At 38.8% G+C, this 25891-nt stretch overlaps 1 protein-coding gene across 3 annotated transcripts in view; it reads left to right on the top strand.

Moving 5' to 3' along the window:
- The window catches only part of pisd (phosphatidylserine decarboxylase), a 177503-nt gene that overhangs the window by 49056 nt on the left and 102556 nt on the right, over window positions 1-25891 (top strand). Inside the window, exon 3 of one of the 3 annotated variants that reach the window (XM_073055652.1) lies at window positions 13365-13546. In XM_073055652.1, coding sequence (XP_072911753.1) covers window positions 13365-13546 — 182 coding nt within the window. Of the gene's footprint in view, window positions 1-13361; window positions 13547-25891 lie in introns of those variants that run through there. The other 2 variants (XM_073055651.1, XM_073055657.1) reach the window with 2 other exon arrangements.

Here is a 25891-nt window from a genome sequence, read left to right as displayed (position 1 = left end):
ATTAAGTATATGGGATAAAGTTAGAAAGACATTTCTCCAGTATTTCTCCAAGCCAGGGCAAGTCCAATACATAGGAAAAAGGGAAGCCTTGCCCCCTTTGTCGCAAAAGGGACTAATGTCTGGATAGAGACACAATAATTTAGTTTTAGACATATGAGCCCTGTGTACAACCTTGAACTGTAACAGGCAATGGCAAGCACATAAAGAAGTTCAATTAACTGACTTGAGAATTGAATCCCATACATCATCAGACAAAGGAAAATTTAAATCTTGCTCCCAGGCAGTTTTAATTTTGTCAAGGGGAACTCGCCTCTTATCTCTTATCTCTCGCTAACTTATCTCGAATAGTAGATATTAAGCCTTTACACAATGGATTCATACGAAGAAACAAGTCAACAGCATTTTTTTAAATTAAATTTTTTTATTAGTTTTTCAAAACATTTTACAAATTAAAAACCCCAAATCCCAATGAGGAGCATTAATACAGTGCAAAATTAAGCATACAATAACAATATGCTACAAAGGAAAAGAATTTAACAAAAAAGCACCTAAATTAAAGACAAGTAAGCTTAGTGTCCTCCCCAAGCCCCACAACACAAGAAAAAAAACAGCAACAACTCCAGACCGACCACAACACAGTATAAAGAGTATAGGTCAGGACAGTCAAACTCCCAGACTGTGAATACACTTAGCAACAGAGGATAATAATGCCTACTACCAGAAAAAAAAAGGGAGCTGAAAGAAAAGAAGGAAAAAAAAGGAAAAAAAAACCCTAGTCAAGAGGAAGGTTATGAAAGTACTCGATAAAAGGTCCCCAGACCTTATGGAACTTTAGATCCAAATTAAGAACTGAATAATGAATTTTTTCGAGGTCCAAGCAGGCCATAATGTCGTTAAGCCATTGCGCATGAGTGGGCGGGGCAACATCTCTTCATCTAAGGAGGATCAAGCGTCTAGCCAGGAGAGAGGCAAAGGATAGTATTCGGCATTTGGTCGGACCCAGACATAAATCTGTTTCGCCCCAAAAACCGAACAGAGCAATTAAGGGGTTTGGTTCTAGGTGCTGATTCAGAATACCCGATAATGTAGTGAAGACATCTTTCCAGAATTTCTCCAAGCTAGGACAGAGCCAGTACATATGGATGAGAGAGGCAACGCCCCTCTTGCATTTATCACAGAGCGGACTAATGCCAGGGTAGAATCGAGATAGTTTAGATTTAGACATATGGGCTCTATGAACAATCTTAAACTGTAAAAGGCAATGGCGAGCACAAAGAGAGGTTGAGTTAACCGTTTTGAGAACTGAGTCCCAGCTCTCCTCGGATAAGGAGATATTTAAATCCTGCTCCCAGGCCAATTTAATTTTATCCACAGGGGCCCGTCGTAAGGCTGCTAGTTTATCTTGGATAATTGAAATTAAACCTTTACCTAGTGGATTAATGGAAATAAATAGGTCCATAGCATTTTTCGCAGGCATTTCAGGAAAGTTAGGAATTAAAGGAGCATTAAAGTGTCGGATTTGGAGATATCTGAAAAAGTGAGCGTTAGGCAGGTTGAACTTAACAGAGAGCTGCTGAAAAGAAGCGAAGCGATTATCAATGAAGAGATCTTCAAAATGTCTAATGCCCTTCCTATACCAAACATGGAATGCTGAATCGTACATAGTAGGTAAAAAAAGGTGATTATGTGCGACAGGGCTAGAAACGGAAAACCCCTGGAAACCATAGCATTTCCTGAACTGAGCCCATATACGCAAAGTGTGTCTAACAAGAGGATTAGCTATTGATCTGGGCAGAATACTAGGGAGTGCAGAGCCAAGAAGTGCAGATATAGATAATTCTTTAGTGGAGCTCAACTCCATTGCCACCCAGTTAGGGCACTCGGGTCGGCCGTGGAAGAAAGACCAGAAGGTAGCACAACGTATATTAGCTGCCCAATAATATAAGCGAAAGTTAGGTAAAGCCATGCCACCCTCTTTTTTTAGATTTTTGGAGGTGGATTTTATTAATTCTAGAGCGCTTATTCTGCCACAGATATGACAAAATAATAGAGTCTAAGGAATCAAAAAAAGATTTAGGAATAAAAATTGGGATGGATTAAAATAAGTATAAAAATTTGGGGAGAACATACATTTTAACAACATTAATACAACCTACCAAAGACATAGATAGAGGTGACCATTGTACCAGACTCTGTTTTATAGCATATGAAAGATTGACAAAGTTTTCACGAAAGAGATCTTTAAACTTCCTTGTGACTGTAATTCCAAGATAAGTAAATTGATTATGGACTACTTTAAAAGGGAGATCACGAAATATTAGTTCTTGTGCTTCTTTATTAATTGGGAAAAGTTCACTCTTATGTAAATTGAGTTTATAGCCAGAGATCTGGCTAAACTGGTCAAGAAGTGAAAACATTAGAGGTAAGGATGTAGACGGATTTGAGAGAAAGAGTAATAAGTCATCAGCATAGAGAGAAACTTTATGCTCAACACCCCCTCTCCAAATCCCGGTCAATTCAGGACAGTTTTGAAATGCTATCGCCAGAGGTTCTATAGCCAAATCAAAGAGAAAGGGACTTAAGGGGCATCCCTGACGGGTGCCACGTTTGAGATTAAATACTTGGGATTTCTGAAAATTTGTTAAAACAGAAGCAGTAGGGCACAGGTACAGCAATTGGATCCAAGAGATGAAACTTTGGCCGAGGTCAAATTTTTCTAAGACTGCAAAAAGGTAGTTCCACTCTATACGATCGAATGCTTTCTCCGCATCGAGGGAAATAACACATTCAGGAGTCCCAGTTGGAGCTGAGTATAAAATATTAAATAGACGCTGAATGTTAAAAAAAGGAGACGGTTTTTAATAAAGCCTGTTTGGTCACCAGAGATAATGGAGGGAATAACGGTTTCTAATCTATGAGCCAACACTTTAGCTAAGATCTTTACATCAACATTGAGCAGAGAGATCGGCCTGTACGAGGAACACTCTGTTGGGTCTTTGCCCTTTTTTAAAAGAAGAATAATAGATGCCTCATTGAAAGAGGGTGGCAATTTGCCGTAATTAAACGAGTCAGATAATACTGAAAGTAACTGAGGAGAAAGAAGTGAAGAGAATGATTTATAAAATTCTACAGGGAACCCATCAGGTCCAGGAGATTTCCCTGAGGACAGTGCAGAAATTGCAAAAGATATTTCTTCTGATGATATAGGCGCATTGAGTTTGGCTTTGAAATCAGATGAAAGTGAGGGGATATTCAGATTCTGTAAAAATTGATCAACAGAGATACTGTCATTCAGAGATTCAGAGGAATAAAGCCGAGAATAAAAATTTTTAAATGCGTCATTAATTTCTAAATGATCTGATGTAAAGTCTCCGTTCTCCTTCCAGATCTTTGTAATATGTTGTTTGGCTTTGGAACGCCGCAGCTGATTGGCTAGGAATTTACCAGACTTATCCCCATGAATGTAAAAGCGACTCTTGCTTTCGAGAAGTTGGCGTTCGACAGGTTGAGTGGACAGAAGGTTAAATTTAGTTTGGAGTTCAACGTGCTTCTTGTATAATTCAGGGTTCTTAGTTTGGGCATATATTTGATCCAAATCTTTAATCTGGTTAATGAGGTCTGATCGATCTGCACGGGATCTTCTGTTGAGATTTGCTGTGTAAGAGATTATTTGACCCCTCAGATATGTTTTCATGGCATCCCAGACAGTCTGGGATGGCACTTCAGGTGATGTATTAGTGTTAAAATAAAAGGTTATCTGGTCTTTAATAAATTTTACGAAATCATCATCCGATAATAAAGTTGAATCGAACCGCCAGTGTTTGTTCCTCTGAGGGAGACCAGGAAAGTTCAGAGAGAGGGTAATTGGGGCATGGTCAGAAATCAGTATACTCTGATAGTCACAAGTGTGGGCAAATGGGATAAGTTAGTTATCGAGTAGGAAATAGTCAATTCTAGTGAAGGTATGGTGAACATGTGAGAAAAAGGAATAATCTCTCTCCGTAGGATGGAGGAAACGCCATATATCAGAGATACCAAAATTAGAGAGAAACGACTGAATAGCTAAGGCAGATTTGGTAGGTGATCTGGTAACAGAGGACGATCGGTCCAGTTTAGGATCCAACCAACAGTTAAAGTCACCACCCAATATAAGAGAGTATGAGTTTAGGTCTGGGAGTGAGGAAAAAAACCGTTCAAAGAAGTTAACATCATCAAAGTTGGGGGCATACAGGTTTGCTAGTGCAACTTTAGTGTTATATAGTTTACCAGAAACAATAATAAAACGGCCATTTGTGTCCGATATTTTATTATGGAGTTCAAAAGGAATATTTGAGTTAATAAGAATGGAGACTCCTCTAGCTTTAGCGGCAAAGGATGAATGAAAATGCTGACCCGCCCACTTGGACAGAAGCCGGGAGTTATCAAAACAACGAATATGAGTTTCTTGGAGGAAAGCAATGTCAGCTTTGAGTTGTTTAATATGTGCAAATACCTTCCTCCTTTTAACAGGGTGATTCAGTCCCTTTACATTCCAGCTCACAAATTTAAGTGCACTAGCCATTATCAATTACTAATGCATAAAAGGCAGCAGGCATATAAAAAATCAAGCGGTACAATAGCAGTCTGGGAGCAGAGATGTAAACATAGATTCGTAAGGTCAAAATATAAACATGTCCTAAACAATAAAGAAATGTTGGAACTGGAAAACCCACCCCAGCAATGTCAGCTTTGAGTTGTTTGATATGTGAGAATACCTTCCTCCTTTTAACAGGGTGATTCAATCCCATTACATTCCAGCTCATGAATTTAAGTGCACTAGCCATTATCAATTACTAATGCATAAAAGGCAGCAGGCATATAAAAAGTCAAGCAGTACAATAGCAGTCTGGGAACAGAGATGTAAACATAGATTTGTAAAATCAAAACATATACATGTCCTGAGCAATAAAGAGAAACAATAAATACAGTGAGTGATGTTGGAACTGGAAATTCCACCCCACCCACACAACCCAAAACTAGACGGCTACCAAAACAAGTAGCTAGCTCTACCAAAAAAATTAACCCAAATACAACTTCCAGATCTGTGTCATTAACAACAGTTCTGTATAAATACTATAGCAAATAGTATCTAGTTTATGCACTAGAAAACATAACTACAGATTAGAATACCTTCTGCAGAAATATAAAACTTAATACAGAGAAAATCGGAAGAAAACCAAAACTAAGCTACCCGCGAAAAATTGTAGAAGAATAAAGAGAAAGGGAAAAAAAAAGTGAAAAAAAGAAGAGGAAGGGGAAAATTATAAATTCAAGACGAGTATTTATCAACCATTTACAAAGAGGAGAGAAAAAAATTTCAGAGATTAGAAAAAAAGGGTGAAGAAAAGAAAAAGAAGATAACATAAATAAATACTAAAAAAAGGGAAAAATAAATCAGCAATTAAACTGTGAACCAACAAACAGGGAGGCCTTCACTAAAGACTTCGAACCTCCAAAACAAGTTAGAGTCAGTTGTAGAACTCTGTAGATAAAGTTATACAAGAATAAAAATAGATTACACACACACCAAATCCCGGGAGAGATTGTCAACAGCCCTTAGAGTTTCAATGAATAATTTCTGAGTGATTCAAGTGAAGTCTGAGTCCAGAAAAAGTAATTTTACTACGAGGAGTACTTATCCACCATTTTAGGAGGTCCGATCAGATTCCGAAGATGACTAGATAGCCGGAAGACTTGCCACAAATGCTTCAGCTTCCTTCACTGATTTGAACCACTTGTATTTTCCGGTATTAAGCTTGATTCGTAGATCGGCAGGATTTCGAAGAGAGGGTTTAAAATCACGATCAAAAAGCACTTTAATTGCATCTTTAAACTCAGCGCGCATCTTTAAGGTCTGGGGTGCAAAATCTTCCACAAAGCGAATGGTTGTATCCTGGAAAGGAAAAGACCCCCTGCGACGTGCCTCTACAATCAGACTGTGTTTTACCTGGTATAGATAGAAACACAAGATTACTGGTTGCGGACGGGAGCCCAGAATTCCGGGGGGAACGTAGACTCTGTGTGCCCGTTCGAGCTCGGGCGGGTTCGGAAGCTAATCTTTCCCGAATATCTCACAGAGAAACTTGGCGAAAAACTTCACGGTTGATCCCTGTTCGGTCGCCTCTGGCAATGCAAGAATTCTGAGATTGCAGCGTCTGCTGCGATTTTCGAGATCCACCATTTTGGAAAGAAGTTTGTTAGATTTTTCCTCTAAGCTGGAACAGAGAGTCTCCAAGTATCGAACACGACTTTCTAAATCTTCAGAAGTCGAATCGATGCGAGATAGGTGTTCGGCATGCTTGTCCACTTTATTGTTGATCCGATCCAGTTTGTCTTCCAACTGTTTGAAAGCGGTTTTAAATTCCTTTAAAATTTCGTCTCGGAGCTTTCCGAGCGCAACCAGGGTCTCGTCTGAGGGAGCGATAGCTTCCTTTCTCCCGGATTTAGAACTCTTGCTAGACATTGTAAATTAGATATGTTCACAGGCAAGTAAGAGATACCGAAAAAATTCCTAACTAAGGTTTAAAAAATGGAGATATTTAGTGCAAAGATAGCGACAGTAACGGAACAAATGTTTGGAGCAGCTAAACAATCGCCATCTTACCTGAAGTCCTGTCAACAGCATTTTAATCGGGTACCTCGGAAGTTTGGTGTTAAAGGGTTGATGAAATGTCTAATTTGGAGATATCTAAAGAAGTGAGTGTTGGGTAAGTTGAACTTTACAGACAATTGTTCAAAAGATGCAAAACAATTGTCTGTAAAAATATGTTCAAAGCACCTTATGCCAATAATTGAGTTTAACGAGTCGAAGAAAGCTTTAGAAATAAAAATTGATAAAGGTTGAAATAAGTATAAAAATTTAGGAAGGATGTACATTTTAACAACATTAATACGACCCATTAGGGACATGGACAGGGGTGACCACTGTACTAGACTCTGTTTTATATGATTTAAGAAATTAGTAAAATTTTCTCCAAAAAGACGGTTATAGTTCCTTGTTACTGCAAGGTAAGTAAATTGATTATTCACTACTTTAAAAGGGAGGTTGTGAAACTCTAACATTTGTGCTTCTCTGTTTATTGGAAAGAGTTCACTCTTATGTAAATTAAGATTGTATCTGGAAAATTAGCTAAATTTGTTAAGGAGTGAAAACATTGAAGGTAGGGAGGTAGTCAGATTTGATATTAAAAGTAAAGGATCATCAGCATAAAGAGAGACTTTGTGCTCAACACCCCACCCCCCAAATCCCCATCAGATCAGTGCAACCACAAAATGCAATCGCCAATGGCTGTATGGCCAGATCAAAAAGTTAGGGACTTAAAGGGCATCCTTGGCAGGTACCATGTTTAAGATTGAAAGGTTGGGTTCCTGAGAGTTAGCCAAAACAGAGGCAGTGGGATGAGAGTATAACAATTTAATCCACGTAATAAAACTTTGTTCAAGATCAAATTTTTCTAAAACCGCAAGGAGATCGTTCCACTCCGCACGATCAAATGCTTTCTCCACATCTAAAGAAATGGCTCATTCAGGAATCCCAGCTGAAGGTGAGTATAAGATACTTACCTTGCATAGATGCCGTATATTATAAAAAGGGAGACGATTTTTAGTAAAACCAGTTTGGTCTTCAGAAACAATTTAAGGTAGAATGTTCTCCAATCTATGGGCCAACCTTTAGCCAAAATTTTAACATCAACATTTAGCAAAGAGATCGGCCTATATGAAGAAGACTTTGTTGGATCTTTGCCTCGTTTCACTAAAAGAATGATACATGCCTCATTAAATGATGCTGGCAGCTTACCTTGTTTAAACAAGTCAGATAAAACCAAGGTTAGTTGAGGTGAAAGCAATGAGGAAAATGATTTATAGAATTCTACAGAGAACCCATCAGGTCCAGGAGATTTACCAGTCTGCTGTATAGAAATAGCTGAGGATATTTCCTCTAGTGATATTGGCTCATTCAGTTTTGCTTTGAGATCAGGATAAAGCATAGGAATATTTAGACTATTTAAGAAATTCTTGGCGGAAATGTTATCATTTAGAGATTCAGAAGTATAGAGTCAGGAATAAAAATTCCTGAATGTGTCATTGATTTCAGAGTGATTCAAGGTAATATTCCCATTTTCCATTCGAATTCTCGTAATGTGTTGTTTAGCTTTGAAGTGTTTTAGTTGGTTGGCTAAATATTTACCGGATTTATCACCATGAATATAAAATCGGCTCTTACTTTCCAAAAGTTGGCGTTCAATTGGGTGAGTGGAAATAAGGTCAAACTTAGTTTGAAGTTCCATTCGTTTCTTATACAGCTCTGGATTTTTGGTTTGGGCATATAGTTGGTCTGTTTCTTTAATTTGATTGACCAGATCTAATTGCTCTTTATAGGTCCTTCTTTTCAAATTCGCAGAGTATGAAATTATTTGACCCCTTAGGTATGCTTTCACAGCATCCCAAACAACCAGACTTGAAGTTTCAGATGATATGTTAGTACTTAGGGAAAAAATTATCTGGTCCTCCATAAATTTTACAAAATCATTATCTGACACTAAGGTCAAATTAAAATGCCAATGCTTATTTATTTGTGGGGAACCAGGAGGGATTATAGACAGGGTGACTGGGGCATGATCTGAAATCATCATACTCTGGCAGTCACAAGAATGGACAGATGGGATCAACTTATTATCAATTAAAAAGTAATCAATTCTAGTAAAAGTGTGATGAACATGTGGAAAAAAAAGAATGATCTCTCTCATTTGGGTGGAGAAAATGCCATACATCGGAGATACCATAATTGGAAAGAAAGGACTGAATTAGTGAAGCAGATTTGCTTGGTAATCTGGGAATAGAAGACAATTGATCCAAAACTGGATCTAACCAACAGTTAAAGTCACCACCCAATATGAAAGAGTATGAACTCAATTCAGGCAATAGAGAGAAGAAACTATCAAAAAACTCCACATCATCTGAGTTAGGAGCATATAAGTTAGCCAACACTACCAATGTCATATATAATTTCCCCGAGGCAATGATAAAACGACCATTTGTACCTGATACTTTGTTATGGAGTTCAAAGGGAACATTGAGAATTCAGACCTGGCTTTAGCCTGAAAAATAGAATGGAAGTGCTGCCCCGTCCATCTTGACATGAGACGAGAGTTATCAGAACTACGAATGTGTGTTTCTTGAGAAAAAAGCAATTGCTGCATTAAGCTGTTTAAGATGTAAAAACACCTTCCTTCTTTTAACAGGATGGTTCAATCCCTTAAAATTCCAGCTCACAAAATTCAACGGATTAACCATTGTTCTTTTAAAAAAAAAATAGGCATAAGCAATGTCAGGATTTCGAATAGCAGCTCTGGGACAAAAGTATACAACAAAGAAAAACAGGACAAAAATACATCCTGAATAACAAAAATATCTAAAGGTTCTATAAGGATATTGGCAACAGAGTTCCCTCCCACCACCTCCCAATCCACAGCAAGACAGCTACCGAAAAACAGCAGCAAGCTCTTCAAAAAAAAGTCACCCCATAATTCAACTTCCTGTCTTGTGACATCATCATCAACTCTGTCGTCTATCAATTTAAAAAAACAGAAAACTTTTAACACTCCAGACTAATATTATACACTGTGAAAAATAGAGCAATTCCTCCAAAATTTATTAAGCATTACTCAAATAATCCAAAAAAAGAATATAAACTAGTATTTAGAAAAAGAAAGATAAAAACAAGTAAGCAGATTTTATCCAATGAACCACCCACGAAAGACTGTTAAAAAAAATTCACAGAACAGAAAAAATACTCCATTATTCTCACTTTATCCTTTAAAATTGTTCTGATCGTTGACCGACTAGCCTAATGCTTTTCCAATGACCGATGCTGTTTCACCTCTTTCCAAACGCTTTATTATTTCCACTTTATTTTCAATTGTGATCGCTTCCCGTCAACAGAACAGAAACACTGCAGGCGGCGGGTCCTGAGCTCTGCCTGGTCCTAAGGACCATCGCACTGAATTCCCTGGGTCCTAAAGTCCACCGCACTGAGACAGGTTAAATGAGACAAGTGGGGGCTGTGTTGGGTATTTGATCCTCTACAATATTCTGCGTGGGAATTTAAACTGGAGGTGGCAGTGTTTTTTATACAAGGTCGAATTGCGAACTCAACATCAACCCGGCATGGATGGGAGAGTGCGCTCGGGAGCAGTCTGTCACTGGATCGAACTCGGGAACTTCTGTTCTCGAGCCCGGCGCTGATCTCACTGCGCCACCAGCCGATCAGAAAAGGGGGTGCAAGGTCAGGGTGAATCTTGCTAAGAAAAATTTAAGCCAAATACAAAGTTACACACTCAACAGAGTATCAACGGCAACAACTTAAAATGGTGAACAGCATCGTGATCCGACTTAAAATGGCGGACGGTGTTCTGCTTCCTCGGTTCGTAAGTATGAGTTGTTCATAAGTTGGATGTTCATAACTCGAGGACTACCTGTATATCCTTCCTGACAATCTCACATAGCAGAGAGGATAAAAATTCAGTGGGACTTCCACATTTGATAGACTCCGGCAGTCCCAAAATATGTAGGTTCTGATGTCTGCTTCGGCTTTTGCTGTTGCTGTTACCTTGTTATTGTAAACACTCAAGCTGGAACAAACGTTTTCCAACTCATTAACGTGCTGTTCCAAATCGTGCATAACAAGCTCGAGACTTGATAAGCATTGGGCATGATCCTCCACTTTGGAATTGATTTGATTCAATTTCGATTCCAACGAACTGAAAGAGGACTTAAATTCAGCAATTATCTCCTGATGGTGCTGATTCAGAATCAAGATAATGCTTCCACCCGATGGGCCACCCACTGGAATGTCTTTTTTCCCGGGTTTGGAACTCTTTGAGGCCATTGTAGAGCAGGCATATTCACAGGCGGGAGGGAGAATAAAAAGTTTAACAGTTTGGATTTTAAAAAAAGGGGAGAAAAGGAATGCGGAGATAAGAAACAGAATGGAGCTAAAGTTTTTAGTGACTAGTCCATCGCCATCTTGACTGGAAGTCTGGATACCATTTTTTGAGGTATTTCTTTTTCAAGATTACCTCTGGTGGAAAGGTGAGTACCCGTGATGGAGCTGGCAGAGTTTACAAAACCCTGCAGACTTTTCAGGTCCTGGGCATTGGCATCTCCATACCAGACAGTCACATAACCAGTCTGAATGCGCTTGACGGTACCTTTGTAAAAATTTGCTAGAGTCTTTGGGCCTGATATATATTATGTGGATTGTATGTGTAGAGGACATCATTTATCTTCATCAAAAACATATATGCTGCACGTAGGATACCCACATTTGGCACCTGCTTTTAGACTTCACATGAGTGAATGTTTATTCAATCATGCTTATTTGTAAGGGTATTATTTTTCATTTACAGTTCAACTATTGCCTTTTCCCTCATGGCTTTTGCTGTTTCATGCTGCTGCAGTTTACCCCTCTTTCCTCCAATTCTCCATATTGATAGGTTAGCACAGAGGGAGAGTGAGGGTGGAAATTTAAATGGAGAAGCAAGGTAGATACTATATGGAGTGTAAAAATCAGAGTTCAAAGTAAATATATGTCACCATATACAACCTTGAGATTCATTTTCTTACGGGCATACTCAATAAATCCAATATCCATAATAGAATCAGTGAAAGACAGCACCATGGGACAGACAACCTGTGTGCAAAAGACAACAAACAGTGCAAATACAAAAAGAAGGGGAAAAAGGGGTGTGTGGGAGAGAGAAATAATAAATAAATAAATAAATAAACAAGAAAGCAATAAATATTGAGAACATTAGATGAAGAGTCCTTGAAAATGAGTCCATAAGTTGAGAGGACAATTCAGTGATGGGGCAATTGAAGTTAGTGAGCTTAGCCACACTGTCTAATGTGAGTATAAAGTGAATATAGCACGGGGCTAAGCACATAGCCTTGTGTGCTCCTATGCTGATGGAAATTGTGGTAGAGATGTTGTTGCCAATCCGAACTGACTTGGGTTTGCAAGTGAGGAAATCAAGGATCCAGTTGCACAAAGAGGCATTTAGGCCAGGGGCTAGATTATTGATTAATTTTGAGGAAATTATGGTATTGAGTGCAGAGCTGTGGTTAATAAAGAGCACCTTTGCTGTCCAGATGTTCCAGTGTTGAGTGAAGAGCCATTGAAATGTCTTCTGCTGTGGACCTGTTGTGTCTCTTCATTGTCTCTTCTAATATTTCTATATTTGTATATCTGTGCACTTGTAATGCTACTGTGACACTGTAATTTTCTTTGGGATCAATAAAATATTTTTTCCTTGTTTTGCATTTGCACAGTTGTCTTATGCACATTGGTTGTCTTGTTGGGTGTGGTCTTTCATTGATTCCATTATGTGTCTTGGATTTACTGTCTATGTCTGCAAGAAAATGAATCTCACGATAGTATATGGTGATATACAGTATATGCGCTTTGATAAATTTACTTTAAACTTTGTTCAGAATGGGGAAGAAATGTGATCTGAGTGACTTTGACCGTGGAATGAATGTTGGTATCAGATGGGGTGGTTTGAGGATCTCAGAAACTGCTGAGCTGGATTTTCATGTACAACACTTTCTAGAGTTTACAGAGAATGGTGTGAAAAACCACCATTTGGTGGTTCAGACCAAAATGGTGTGAGTGGCAGTTCTGTGGATGAAGATGAATTGTAAATGAGAGAGGGTAGAGGAGAATGGCCAGACTGGTTGAAACTGTCAGGAAGACAATTATTAAATAATTGTGTTGTAGCTGTAATGTGCTGAATGTGCAACATGTTGAACCTTGAAGTGGATGGGCGACAACTGCAGAAGACCATGATTATGCATAAGAGAAAGTGGTCGCTGAGTGTACATCCAGTTACCTGACCCATCTAAGCATAACAAAAAAAAACACACATTTCTAAATATATATTTTATCTAGAAATTCATTTTGGAATATAATATGATTGATATGATGTATTTATATATCAGTTAAATTACAAGAGTAGAAACAAATATATGGTCATCTGTCCCTTCACGAGCTTTGCAGTTTAATTTCTTCTTCCCAGATGTAACCCTTATTAGGAAGGTCATAAACTGTAATTATTTTGCAGATATATTTTGTGGGATAGAAGGGCTAAAGCAAAAGCATAGCTGTAGAATGGCAGCTAGGTAACTGGGTGTCATTTGTTATTTATTTTTCAGCAGTATAATTTGTTTCAATATATTAGCACAAAGACCTGTGCCTTATGTATCATGATAAAATGTTTGTTAGTCTCACCAATATTCTGATTTGGTTTTGTTTTTGGTCTAAGCAGATCACCGGATTCTGCAGACAATCTCTTTTGGAGCCATTACTCGTATCCGTCCTTTGCACCTTTTAGTAGCAACAGGCAGTGGGTATGTGGGCTACTGGCAGTACGACAAGTACAAACAGCGAGAACTCGAACGTGAAGGATTAGAAGGGCTGAGACAACAGAGCATAGCTGCTGCATGGCAGGTAGGTCATTGGTAACAAGGCATCATTAATGTTATCAGCAATATTATTTGTTTCAATACTTTGGCACAAATTTAATCAGGTACAAATCATGAGGACACCATGAATTCATTATACTGCTGAGATGACTTTGATATAGTCCCATTGTAAAAATGCTTGCTTCTGTGCACTACGTATCTGCTGTTACCTAATAAATTTTCTTTAAAATTTCTCAAGAGTTCTTCAACATCCTATGTATTAATGCTAAAGCATTAAATTCTTATTTTAGAAAGGATATACTGACATTGGAGAGGGTTTAGAGAAGATTCACAAAAATGATTCTAGGAATGAAATGGTTATTGTATGAGGAACGTCTGGCAGCTTAGGAGAATGAGGGAGGATCTCATAGAAACATTCCAAATGTTAAAAGGCCTGAACAAATTAGATATGGCAAAGTTATTTACCATGGTAGGGGATTCTAGGACAAGAGGGCACGACTTCAGGATTGGAGGATGTCCATTTAGAACTGAGATGCAGAGAAATTACTTTAGTCCGAGGGTGGTAAATCTGTAGAATTTGTTGCCACGAGAGGCCAAGTCATTGGGTGTATTTAAGGCAGAGATAGATAGGTTCTTCATTAGCCAGGGCATCAAAGGGTATGGGGAGAAGGCAGGGGAGTGGGGATGACTGGAAGAATTGGATCAGCCCATGATTGAATGTCAGAGCAGACTTGATGGGCTGAATGGCCTACTTCTGCTCCTATATCTTATGGTCTAAAGCAGATTAGGTGAACTGGAAAGACTGAATTTATTTTCAAATGTAATTTTACCTTTTCCATCCATCCTATCAGTTTACAAAATTGTTTTAAAGCTAAGAAAATATTCTTGCAGATATTAAGAACATGACTGGGTTTGTGCAAAGCCAGAGATAGTGGTCCTTTTGGCAGAGAATGAGTAACATGAACTGTTTGGTAAAGGTAGATTGGAGTAGATTTATGGAAGTAAGTGTTTAATTAAATTTAGTTTGATGAACATTAGACCCTGTTGTGTATGAACCAAAGCAGTACAGGAGATTGAAGGAAATAAACCAAAATGATGGAGAAACTCAGCAGGTCTGTGGATGGAAATGGACAGTCAATGCTTTGGGTCAAGACCCTTCATCTGGCCTATTTTTTTGCCCCAGATTCCAGCAGCTGCAGTCTCTTATCTCTGCAATATAGGAGGTATTAGTTACATTTGGGCAACAAGAGGTCAGAGATGTTGACTACAATAGTATTTGGACTGAAAGTGAAGATGATATAAACATTTGGGTTCATTCTGTAAGGACCTTAGAAGTGGGAGTTATGAAACCTGAGCGATGAGTTTGAAAGAGTGAAGACATTGAAAAGTTTCAATACAACAGTGAAGGATGGGTTTGTGGCTGTGTGGGAGGCTTGTGTTTCAGTTAAAGAGTGAAGACAATTGAACATATCGGTGCATTATTAGGCTTTAATGATAGTGAGGTTATTGATTCTAAGCCTTGATTTCATGTTGTTCAGAAAGTCGCAATAAAGATGCCTCTGGCTTTTTGAAAAATACAATTCCTGTTAATCCATTATGCCTGCTTTTTGTCCATAACCTGCAAGCTTCTCATCCTGTGCAACACTCTTCCTAAATAATATTTGGTAAAAACCTACAGCATCTTTTCCTGCAATGTTACTCTAAATAAGGGAGTAAAATCTGCTCACTGCCCACCTAGAGCTATGACAATGATTTTATCTCTATCATCTCTTTTTATTCAAATTCACTTCCCATCTTCCATTCACTTCCAAGTTCATCTCGAATAACTCTTAACTTTTACCAGTGTTAATGAGCAAACATAAACTACAAGTGGAATGTTTTTAAATTACTTTTCATAATATGAGAAGGTGGGTACAGGTTGAGACTCTCGAATTTGACATTCTGAGATCCAGCAGCTCCTGTGATCGTACATGTCTTGAATCTGTAGCACAGATCTCTTCTATTTAACTAATTTTTAGTAAGATCTAAAACTAACTGAGATCCATTCTTTTTATTGTAATTTATTTTTTATTGAAGTTCATCATCAAACAAACATTTCCATAAGATGTATTTCAGATATTGTACATATATATCATATAGTCATATATGCCACAAATCTCCACATAATATTTATCTGAGGTATACACTTATAGAAAAGAGAGGAAAGAAGGAACAAGCGAAAGGAGAAAACTACCTACAAGTAGGGAATAATTTTTTTTATTTACAACAGATTCATTGATTTGTGAGAATAAAATCAGGCCTATGAGGTGTTATGTAGTTAAACCATTTTTCCCAGTATGAATCAAATTGTTCCAACTTATGACTATATTAAGATGCTGTTATCTTCTCCATTTTGTAAATGTCCATTGTAATTTCCATCCATGCATTTAAGGTTGGGTGCTCCTGTGATAACCATTTCCTAGTAAGAGTATTTTTACCAGCCACCAGCAGTATATTCATTAAATATTAATCTCTTTTCAACCGTTCTTGAGGTATATACCCAAAATATATGGTCTTACTCTCTAAGGGTATTTCACATTTAAATATGTCTTGTAGGGCTGTGTGTATCCCACTCCAATAGTCTTTGATAATGGGGCATTCTCAGAAAATATGATAATGGTTTGCATTTTGGTTGCCACAATTTCTGCAGCAAACAGGCAGGTTACTATCATAATGGGATTTCTGAGAGGGAGTAATAAAATATCTCATCAAATTTTTCCATCTGAACTCCCTCTATTCCTGTGAACTGGTACATTTCCATTGATACCTCCATATTATTGTCCATTCTCCCTCAGATATAATTATCCTTCCTTCCTCCTCCCATTTTGTTTTAATGTATGAAGTCGAACGAATTTTAAGATTTGACAAACCCTTATACATGCTTGAAATGATTCTACTACCGTTATCTGAATTATATGCTTATCCAAATAGCTCTATCAAACATGTGCTTGTCTTGGTTACATTTTTAACCATCCTATTAACATATTGTCACATCTGTAAATATCGATAAAAGTCTTGTTTTTCTAATGTGTTTCTCTTTAAGCATTTCAAAACTGGACAGTGTTCCTTCTTTCATTATATTGCAAAGAACTGTTATTCCTTAGCTGTCCAGTCCTTAAATCTAGCATCCAGTTTATTCGGCGTAAAATCTGAGTCATGTGCACACCATTTAAGAATTGCAATATCTCCCTGTAGTTTATATTCTTTTATAAAAGTTTTCCATATTTTAAGTGTCCATTTCACCCATGGGTTATCAATAGTATTTATGTAACTTTGTAGGTTGTTATCAGCCAAAATTGCCTGTATGGGGATGGGAAGTACCCACTCCTCAATGTTTTTCCATTGAGCGTCATATGATGGGTTACACCAACATATCACAGCTCTCAACTGTGCTGCAAAATAATAATCTCTAAGAGAAGGTAGGCCCCATCTCCCCTTTTCCTTGGCTAATTGCAAAGTTTTGAGACGAACTCTAGGCCTTTTACCTTGCCAAATATATCTTGATAACATTTTGTTCCATTCATTGAATTGATTTTGATTAATCTCTATTGGTAGGGTTTGAAAGAGATATAATAGTCTGGGCAGTATATTCATTTTAATAGATTCAATCCTTGAACTGAAACTAAAAAAAAAGAATTAGGTTCCATCTTGTTATATCTTAATTTTTTTAATATATAGGCTGATAATTGCATTCTGATAAACTTCTGTCAGGTTCTGCTCCTGTCAGCACAGAACTGGTAGTTGTCATATACGTCAGACAGATTATGTTACTTTGCAGGAGTGAAATAAGCAAACAATTATTTTTCGAATGATGCTCTGAGTGACTTGAACTTGAACTAAGCTACCAGGATATACATCAAATATTCTGATAGCTGACGGAGAAAAACAATGAGCTGCAACTTTAAGATTTTCACGTAGTAGTGTGGAGCTGAATGTCAACTGGAGACTATGAAAATGTGCATTTGACCTGATAGACTGCATTATTAGAAAAAGTATGTGTATGTTGTTATATACTACGTTAAGATTCATTTTCTTGCAGGCATTTACAGGAAAATAAAGAAATACATGAGGATTTATGAAAAACATTTACGTAAAGAATGACCAATAGTCAGTGTGCAAAAAAAGACAAATGTACAAATAAGAAAAAATAATACTGAGAAAATGAGTTCAAGAGTCTTTGAAAGTGAGTCTGTAGGTTGTGGGATCAGTTCAGAGTGCATGAAGTTATCCACTGTAGTTCAGGAAGGAGCCTGATGGTTGTAGGGTAATAATTGTTCCTGAATTTGGTGGTGTGGGACCCAAGGCTCTTGTACCTCCTGTTCACTCCTGGTACTAGTGAAAAGAGAGCATGGCTTGGATGGTGGGAGTCCTTAATGATGGGTGCTACTTTCTTGTGGCAGCACTCCATGTAAATGTACTCAGTTGCCTGAGATATACCGGGCTGTATCTACCACTTTCTATACACTTATCCATTCCTCAGCATTGGTGTTTCCATGAACATGAGAAAGTCTGCAGATGCTGGAAACCCCAAGCAACACACAAAATATGCTATAAGAATGTGGCAGCATCCATTGAAATGAATAAATAGTTGATATTACAGGACAAAACCCTTCAGTGTTTCCATACTGGTCATTAAGAACATGTAAAGTTGCAAGCCTTTGTGTGGTAAATTAACTTCCCAACATAAATCAATATGGCACTGCAAAATGATTGTCATTTTTCCTGCAGTAACTGTAAACCTCTTCAATCCCTCAATATTTATCAATCTATTGATCCGTGTCTTGAATATACCCACTAAAGGAAACATTTTGCACTGTACTTTGGGACACTATTGGTGATGGATCCTGAGGTGCCTGTAGAGACCAGGGAGGGACGTATATACATCTGGTGGGCAGCAGGGATGTGGCGGGGCAGTGCATCAATTATGAGGTGGTGCACTCCTACTGATGTTTGAATTGGTCCTCCATATTCTCCTAATGTGTAGTCTCCAGTATATTCTGTGCAATCCCAAGTGTTGGTTCTCCATTTTGACCAAGCATTCCCAGAAAATACTCTTTCCAGTGATGTTTTGATAAGGTCCACAAAAGCTTTTCCTAAATCCATCTTGTAATTTCCAGCTTGGATTCAGTGCCTATTTTATGAGTCTGCTGTTGAGCATGCAAACAATATGCCATATTCATTGGCGCTGACTGAATTTAGGGCTTCAGTGTTGGAGATATCGATCAGCAATACATGTTTGCTTATCTAGAAAAGGGGTTTGGAGGATTTTGTGGAGACATTGTTGGTGGTATGCATTATACTGCCTGCTGCACTAAAAGTAATAGAAAATTTTATTGTCAATGTCTGCATGGCAGAGGTATGAACCCAAGATATGGGAAGTGGTCTTACTTCAGCTTCCCCTGTGAACCTCTATTATTGGGTTTTAGTGTGGGCAGATTACTAGAGGATTTTGGTTTTGTGCATGTTGTATTTAAGACAACAATATTTACTAAAGAATTTCGCTGAAACACTGGATGGTGATTTGGATCCTAGCATTGAAACATCACAAGTAGAAACAGCATTGTGTACGTAAAGGAGCTCATCTACTGAGTTTGGGTGACCTAGGTTCTGAATGATTGTGATGTAGGTTGAATAGTTTCTGTTAGTCTTATAGATTAATTCTAGTCTTAAGGAAATCTTGTTGAATGTGTGTGCAGCACTGAGGTGAAAAAGATAGGAAAGAAACAAGTGAGGCAGCTTGGTTGCTACAAGTTTGGATGAGGTTGGCTGTCTTGTGAATCAGTTGGTCAAGATCACAGTGTACATGAGCCAAATGCAATTTGGAGACAAACATCTGTGGGAGCCAAATTTGAGAAAGGTACTCCATTGTCCCTCTCAATTGTAGTCAAAGGCTTTAGTAAGGTTGATAAAGACCATGTATAATGTTTAGTGCAATTCTCTGAGTTTGTCTTGGAGTGTGAGTTGTATGGGATGGCCAGACTACAGTTCAAGAAGCATTTCTTCATTCACAAAGAGGAAACAGTTTAGGAGAATCCTGGTGATGATTTTCATTGTGGCAAACTGCAGCAATACTCCTCCCCAATTACCTCATTAGGTCACATCACCCACATCTGGTTAAGGGGATCGGGTTGTGAATTTGTTGCTGGAATTTTTCATAACCAAGTTTTTGAGCTTCAGCTGTTATACTGTCTGTTTCTGAGGCCTAGTTTTTTAAAAAACTTTTGTCAAGAGTGATATGGCTGGACTTGGATAGTTGACATATGTGATGGTGTCTCCAGTGTTTGCATCAAGAATGAGCTTGTTGTGGGGATAATATCTAGAACCTGGGATAATGGTCCTAAAATAAAAAAAATGTTCGTGACTGAGAGGAGAACAATTTTCTTCATGCAGAAGATAGTGAATCTTCGTAATTTTCTACCCAACCAGGTATTGCAAGCACAATTTCTGAGTATATTTAAGCTCTTGATCTTCAATTTTGAATTTTTTCATTAAAGGTATCTCTGATTTTTTTATACCAATTCAATAGGTTTTTGAATTTTATGAAGGCAAGTGTAATGACTTTGGTGCAGGAAAGTAATGCTGGGGTAAAAACAACACACACAAAATGTTGGAGGAACGCAGCAGGCCAGGCAGCATCTATAGGAAAAAGTACAGTTGTCATTTCAGGCCGAGACCCTTCGTCAGGAGTACAGTCAACGTTTCGGGCCGAGACATTTTGTCAGGACTGATTAGCTTTTATTATATTGAATGACAGAGCAGTCAGAAGTGCTCAAGTGGCTAACTTCTGTTTCTCATGTTCATAAATCTGTTGATAACATTAATAATCTCAGTTCCTGGGCGAAGCATTTATGTGTTATAAACAATGCATAAACTACATAAATGAGCTTTGCTGTTAATTCAAGGACAACTGTTACTGCCAAAGGAGAGAAAAGTTCATCACAATGTATTGTATATGTTCTCTTTTCTGCTATCAGTATTTCTGATGGGACTGACCTATTTTGTTTGACTATGAAGAGAGCAGAACAGTTCAGATTTCATTGCCAGTTTGATTTGTTTTGCAAGTTTTATTATGTGGCCAAATTAACAACCTTTACAGTTTTGTGATCCTATTTAATTGTTTCCTCAAAGCTGAATTCCTGTCTGTCTTTAGTTTACTTCAATCCATTGCCATCAATATCACACTATCTGTGCTCTAAAGATCCTGGAATTCCCTTCTTTAACTCCTTCTCTGGGAGGAGTGCAGTAGTGATAGGGGACTCCATAGTTTGAGATTTTGTGGAAGTGAATGAGACACCCTGATGTATGTTTACTCCCAGGTGCCAGGGACAGGCATGCTTTGAATCAGATCTACAGCAGTCTGTGGAGGAGGGTGAACAGCTGGAAGTCGTGGCACATATTGATAACCAATGAAATAGGTAGGAAAAGGGATGAGGTCCTGAAGAGAGCATATAGGGAGTCAGGTAGGAAGCTGAACAGCAGGACCTCAAGGGTAGTAATTTCTGGATTGCTGCCTGTGCCACACATCAGTGAGGGTAAGAATGGGATGATTTGGCAGATGAATGTGTGGCTGAGAAATTGGTGCAGGGGGCATGTTTTCAGATTTCTGGATCATTGAGATTTCTTCTGTGGAAGATGTGACCTATACAAAAAGGATGAATTACTCCTGAACTCAAGAGGGAACAAAATCCTCGTGGGTAGGCTTGCGAGAGCTGTTGGGGAGAGTTTAAACTAATTTGGCAGGGGGTTGAGAAGTGGAGTGATGGGGCTGAGGTTGGGGCAGTTGTCATATGACTAGATGCATTGTGTAGTGAGACTCTGGAAGGATAGGGCAAACTTGTAGCCAGTGGGATGAGTTGAAGTGTAACATAGGAGCAAAATTGAAAAGGGTGATGAATACAGGATTGAAGACATTATGTTTTGAATGCATGCACTAATCAGAACTCGGTAGATGGTCTTGTAGTGCAGCTAGATTGGCAGGTATGACGTGGACAGCACTGAGTTGTGGCAGAAAGAAAATCATAGTTGAGTGCTTAACGTCCAAGGATGCGCATTGTTTCGAAAAGACAGGCAGGTGGGGTAGCTGTGTAGGTAAAATATGAAATCAAATCCTTAGAAAGTGGTGATGCAGGATCAGAGAGATTTAGAATTCTGTGGGTAAAGTTAAGAAAGTGCAGAAGGTAAAATGACCCTGATGGGAGTTATATATAGGTCTCTGAACAGCAGTCAGAATGTGGGGTAATGGTAGATAGAAAAGGCATGTAAAATGGGCATGTTATGATAGTCTTGGGGAATTTTGATATGCAGGTAGACTGGGGAAAATCGGGTTGGTGCAGGATCTTAAGAGAGGGAACTTGTAGAATGTCTGTGAGATGGCTTTTCAGAGCAGCTTGTGGTTAAGCCCACTGTGTAGAAGACAATTCTGGACTGGGTGTTGTGTAAAGAATAAGATTCGATTAAAAAGCTTAAGATAAAACAAAACCCTTAGGAGGCAGTGATCATAATATGACAGAATTCACTCTGCAGAAGCTAAAATTAGATGTATCAGTATTACAGCAGAGTAAAGGGAATTACAGAGGCATGAGAGACTTCCAGTAAGATGGTGGCATGTTTGTATGCAGCAGCCTCTTGGGGGCCAATCTGTAGTTTTAAAACTTTTTTACAATCACAAGGCAATGCTCAACATTAAGACTTCAAGTGCAGCAGGTCTACCCCATCAGTGAGCTGCTAGTTGGTGAAGGAGCTGGAGCTGGAACTGGTGTGAACCATGTTACTGCTTGCTACTGAAAAGCATTGGAGTTGGTGTGTGGAGTGCAGTCTAACAGCAAGTGACTGTCTTGGACATTTCTCCTGTGATGTAAGACCGTATTGCACACTGGTAATGTAAAATACAGTTGGCCCTCATCCGCGGGTTCCGCATGCGTGGATTCAACCAACCACGGATCGGGAAAACCCAGTAGTTCTCTCTCCAGCACTTGTTGTTTGAGCATGTACAGACTTTTTTTCTTGTCATTATTCCCTGAACAATACAGTATAACAACTATTTACATAACATTTACTTTGTATTAGGTATTATAAGTAAGTTGGAACAGGTACATCCGGTATTACTTAGCGTCAGTTAGTCAAATGTTTGTCTTAGTATATAGTATATATTTTACCTTTCTATGTATATAAAACACTTCAGAAGCATATGTATTTCAATAATTAAACCACTGCGTTGCTTGGTAGTAATTGTAGCTTTCTTTGGGGCAGGGCCTTTCACATGCTCCATTATTCTCACTTTATTCTTTAAAATTGTTCCAGTCGTTGACTGACTGAAGCCTAACGCTTTTCCAATGACCAATGGTGTTTCACCTCTTTCCGATCGCTTTGTTCTTTCCACTTTATTTTCAATCGTGATCGTTTTCCGTCAATGGAACAGAAACACTGCAGGCAGCGGGTCCTGAGCTCTGCCGGGTCCTAAAGTCCACCACACTGAGACATGTTAAATAAGGGACTTGAGCATCCGCATACTTTGGTATCCGCGGGTGGGTCCCGGAACCAATCCCCCGCGGATAAGGAGGGCCAACTGTACTGCAAATCTGCTTTCCGTGTTTTTTGGAGAGACAGGCAGCGGGGGAGCTATGTGGCCTTTGTTGTAGCGAGACTAGGCCTCAAGCTGCAGGCTTGCCTGTTGTAGCAGTCCAGGAGAGGAGGTGCCGGAGGTGGTGTAGAGGAGCATTCATGCTGGGTTGGGGGCTGGCCCCTCCTGTCGGAGCTGCCATTCAGTGTTTGCTTGGTGCAAGACAAGCTGGATTGTGTATATTTGTCTATGGACAAGAGCTGCTTATTCTTGCCATTAATGCCATGCACCATTAATTTACAGGACATGTCACTCAGGGACTTGGGGTATATTATATTTTTTTGTGACTGTTATATGTGCTATATATTTCTTTTACGCTGTGTGTGACTTTTGGTACAGTGTTTTCCACCTTGGCCCTGGAGTAACGCAGTTTCATTTGGCTGCATTCATGGGTATTCATGTATAGTTGAATGATAATTAAACTTGAACTTGATGAGAGAGGAACTGGCCAAAATTGGTTGTAAGGGGACATTAGCAGGGATGATGGCAGAACAGTAAAGGCTGGAATTTCTGGCAGCAATTTGGAAGGTGCAGGATAGATACATCCTAAAGATGAAGAAGTATTCTAAATGGAGGATGGCACAACTATGGCTGACCAGGGTAGTTAAAAGACAGCATAAAAGCAAAAGAGAGAGCATAGAATATAGATAGCAAAAAAAAAATAGTGGGAAGTTAGAGGATTAGAAAGCTTTTAAAAACCAACAGAAGACAACTTTATATTAAAAAAAACAGAGAGGAGAGGAAAGCTTGAGAAGTTGAAAGGTCTGAATGTAGATAAGTCACTTGGACCAGATGTACTACACCTGAAAGAGGTGGCTGATGAAATTATGGAAGCATTAGTAGTGATCTTTCAAGAATCACTGGAGACTAGACTGGTTCTGGAGGACTGCAAAATTACAAATGCCACTGGAGGCAGTTAAAGGAAATTATAGACCAGTCAGCCTGATTTCAGTGTTTGGAAAGTCCTTTGTGGGCTCTTTCTGTCCTGCTAACAATTTGCTAACTTGTTTTGTATCATTGACAAATATGGCTACAGTACACCCTGTCTTGTCATCCACATCAGGATAAAGGGACAGAGGCCTGTGATGCCTGATTTGTTAATTGATGTAGAAAGATAAAATATGTCATGTTGAAAATTTCAGCCCCATGATCTCTATTAATATGGAATTAATGCAGTAAAAATTGTGTTATTTAATCTAAAAAAGTTAGTCTGTCCCGAGCCTTATAGGCTCATCAGGTCGGTGCTTACGCTGGTTTCTGTGGCGTGAAGCGACTGAGAGTACCAGACTCTTCCCCCCCCCCACCCCACCCGGATAAGATGCCAGTCTATTGCGAGGTTAACCCTCAGCGTTTGTCAGTATCCATTTTCAGCTGGGTGGACTTGTGTAATGCTCAAGGACACAACACGCTGCCTTGGCTGGGGCTTGAACTTCAGATCGCTAGTTCAACACCTTAACCACTTGGCCACGTGCCACACATTTAATCTAAAAGCAGCATATTTTTTCACCTTCCATTTCCCATGACAGTGAACAGATATGACAGATGTTTACATCATTACCTGCACTGTAGCCAAGTACAGAATATAGGGAGTCTCAGTAGAAGTAAAATGAATGGTCACATAACATACGTTTTTCAAAATCAAAACCTGCAGCCATTGATCTTATGATATGCACCAGCTGCTCATACAACTATCTATCACCTGCTCCCATGGTTTCACATGACTCTGATCGAGGGGCTAAGCAGGTGCTACACCTTGCCAAAGGGTGACCTGCAGACTAGCAGTGGGAAGGAGTACCTTACACCATCTTTGGTAGAATGTATCTCCACTCTGCCATCCATGTTGTATGATATGGACTGTGTAAATGTTGCCTCTGCAAAGAGCAACCCTTGAAGTAAAATTATGAAGGTTTAGAACTTTTCTAAAAAAAGTTATGAATACAAAGGAAAAAAATGTTTGAGAATTTCTCACAACTAAACGCAAAGATCCAGGTTCCTGTAAAATGGCTCTAACTGCAGGATTCTGATTTGTTATTCCATTTATGGAATGTATATAGAAAGGGAAGGGAAAGTAGAGATCGTTCACTTACATCATTTCATGTCAGGATTTGCTTTCACATGGTCATGGGTTTAGGCATTGACTGTGGTTATATTGTTATATGGTCTTAACATTGGTCCATATTGGGAGCTGACTAAAAATCTTTCTGGAAGCAGAGCCCTTGTCTTAACTGTCAGTTGATGCCATGCTTTGTTTATTTTTGAGGTGATTGAGGTAGAAATACTGGTTACTTCAGTTTTTCATGGCTTGTTTAGCTTACTACCCTGGGAAACAGTCCTAATGAGACCCACCTAAGATAATGCTTAGATGTGGTATATACTGAATTAGGAAATGTCTGTAGACTTTAATATTGTTGGGAGTTAAACTGAATGGTAAATGTAAGTGTAACCCCTTTATTCTGGGCATCCCTAGAAGCACAGCTAATTAGCCACTCGCCAACAGCTACTGGACTCAGCAGTGAGAAAGCCACCTTTCTCGAACTCCGTACGTCTAGGGTCAGTGTGACTTGGGTCCCACCACGCCAGAATTTGGGATGTTTTGACAGCCTGAATCCTGATCTGAGTGAATACCTTGTAAATACTGCCCACATGCAGTTATCTGTCAGAAGAAATAATAATTATAAAGAAGGTGCATAATTGCATATAATTATAAAAATA

This window comes from Hemitrygon akajei, chromosome 9 (assembly GCF_048418815.1).
Source record: "Hemitrygon akajei chromosome 9, sHemAka1.3, whole genome shotgun sequence".
NCBI classification, from domain to species: Eukaryota; Metazoa; Chordata; class Chondrichthyes; order Myliobatiformes; family Dasyatidae; genus Hemitrygon; species Hemitrygon akajei.
The sequence above is the reverse complement of the archived record's forward strand: the minus strand, read 5'-3'. Positions and strand labels throughout refer to the sequence as shown.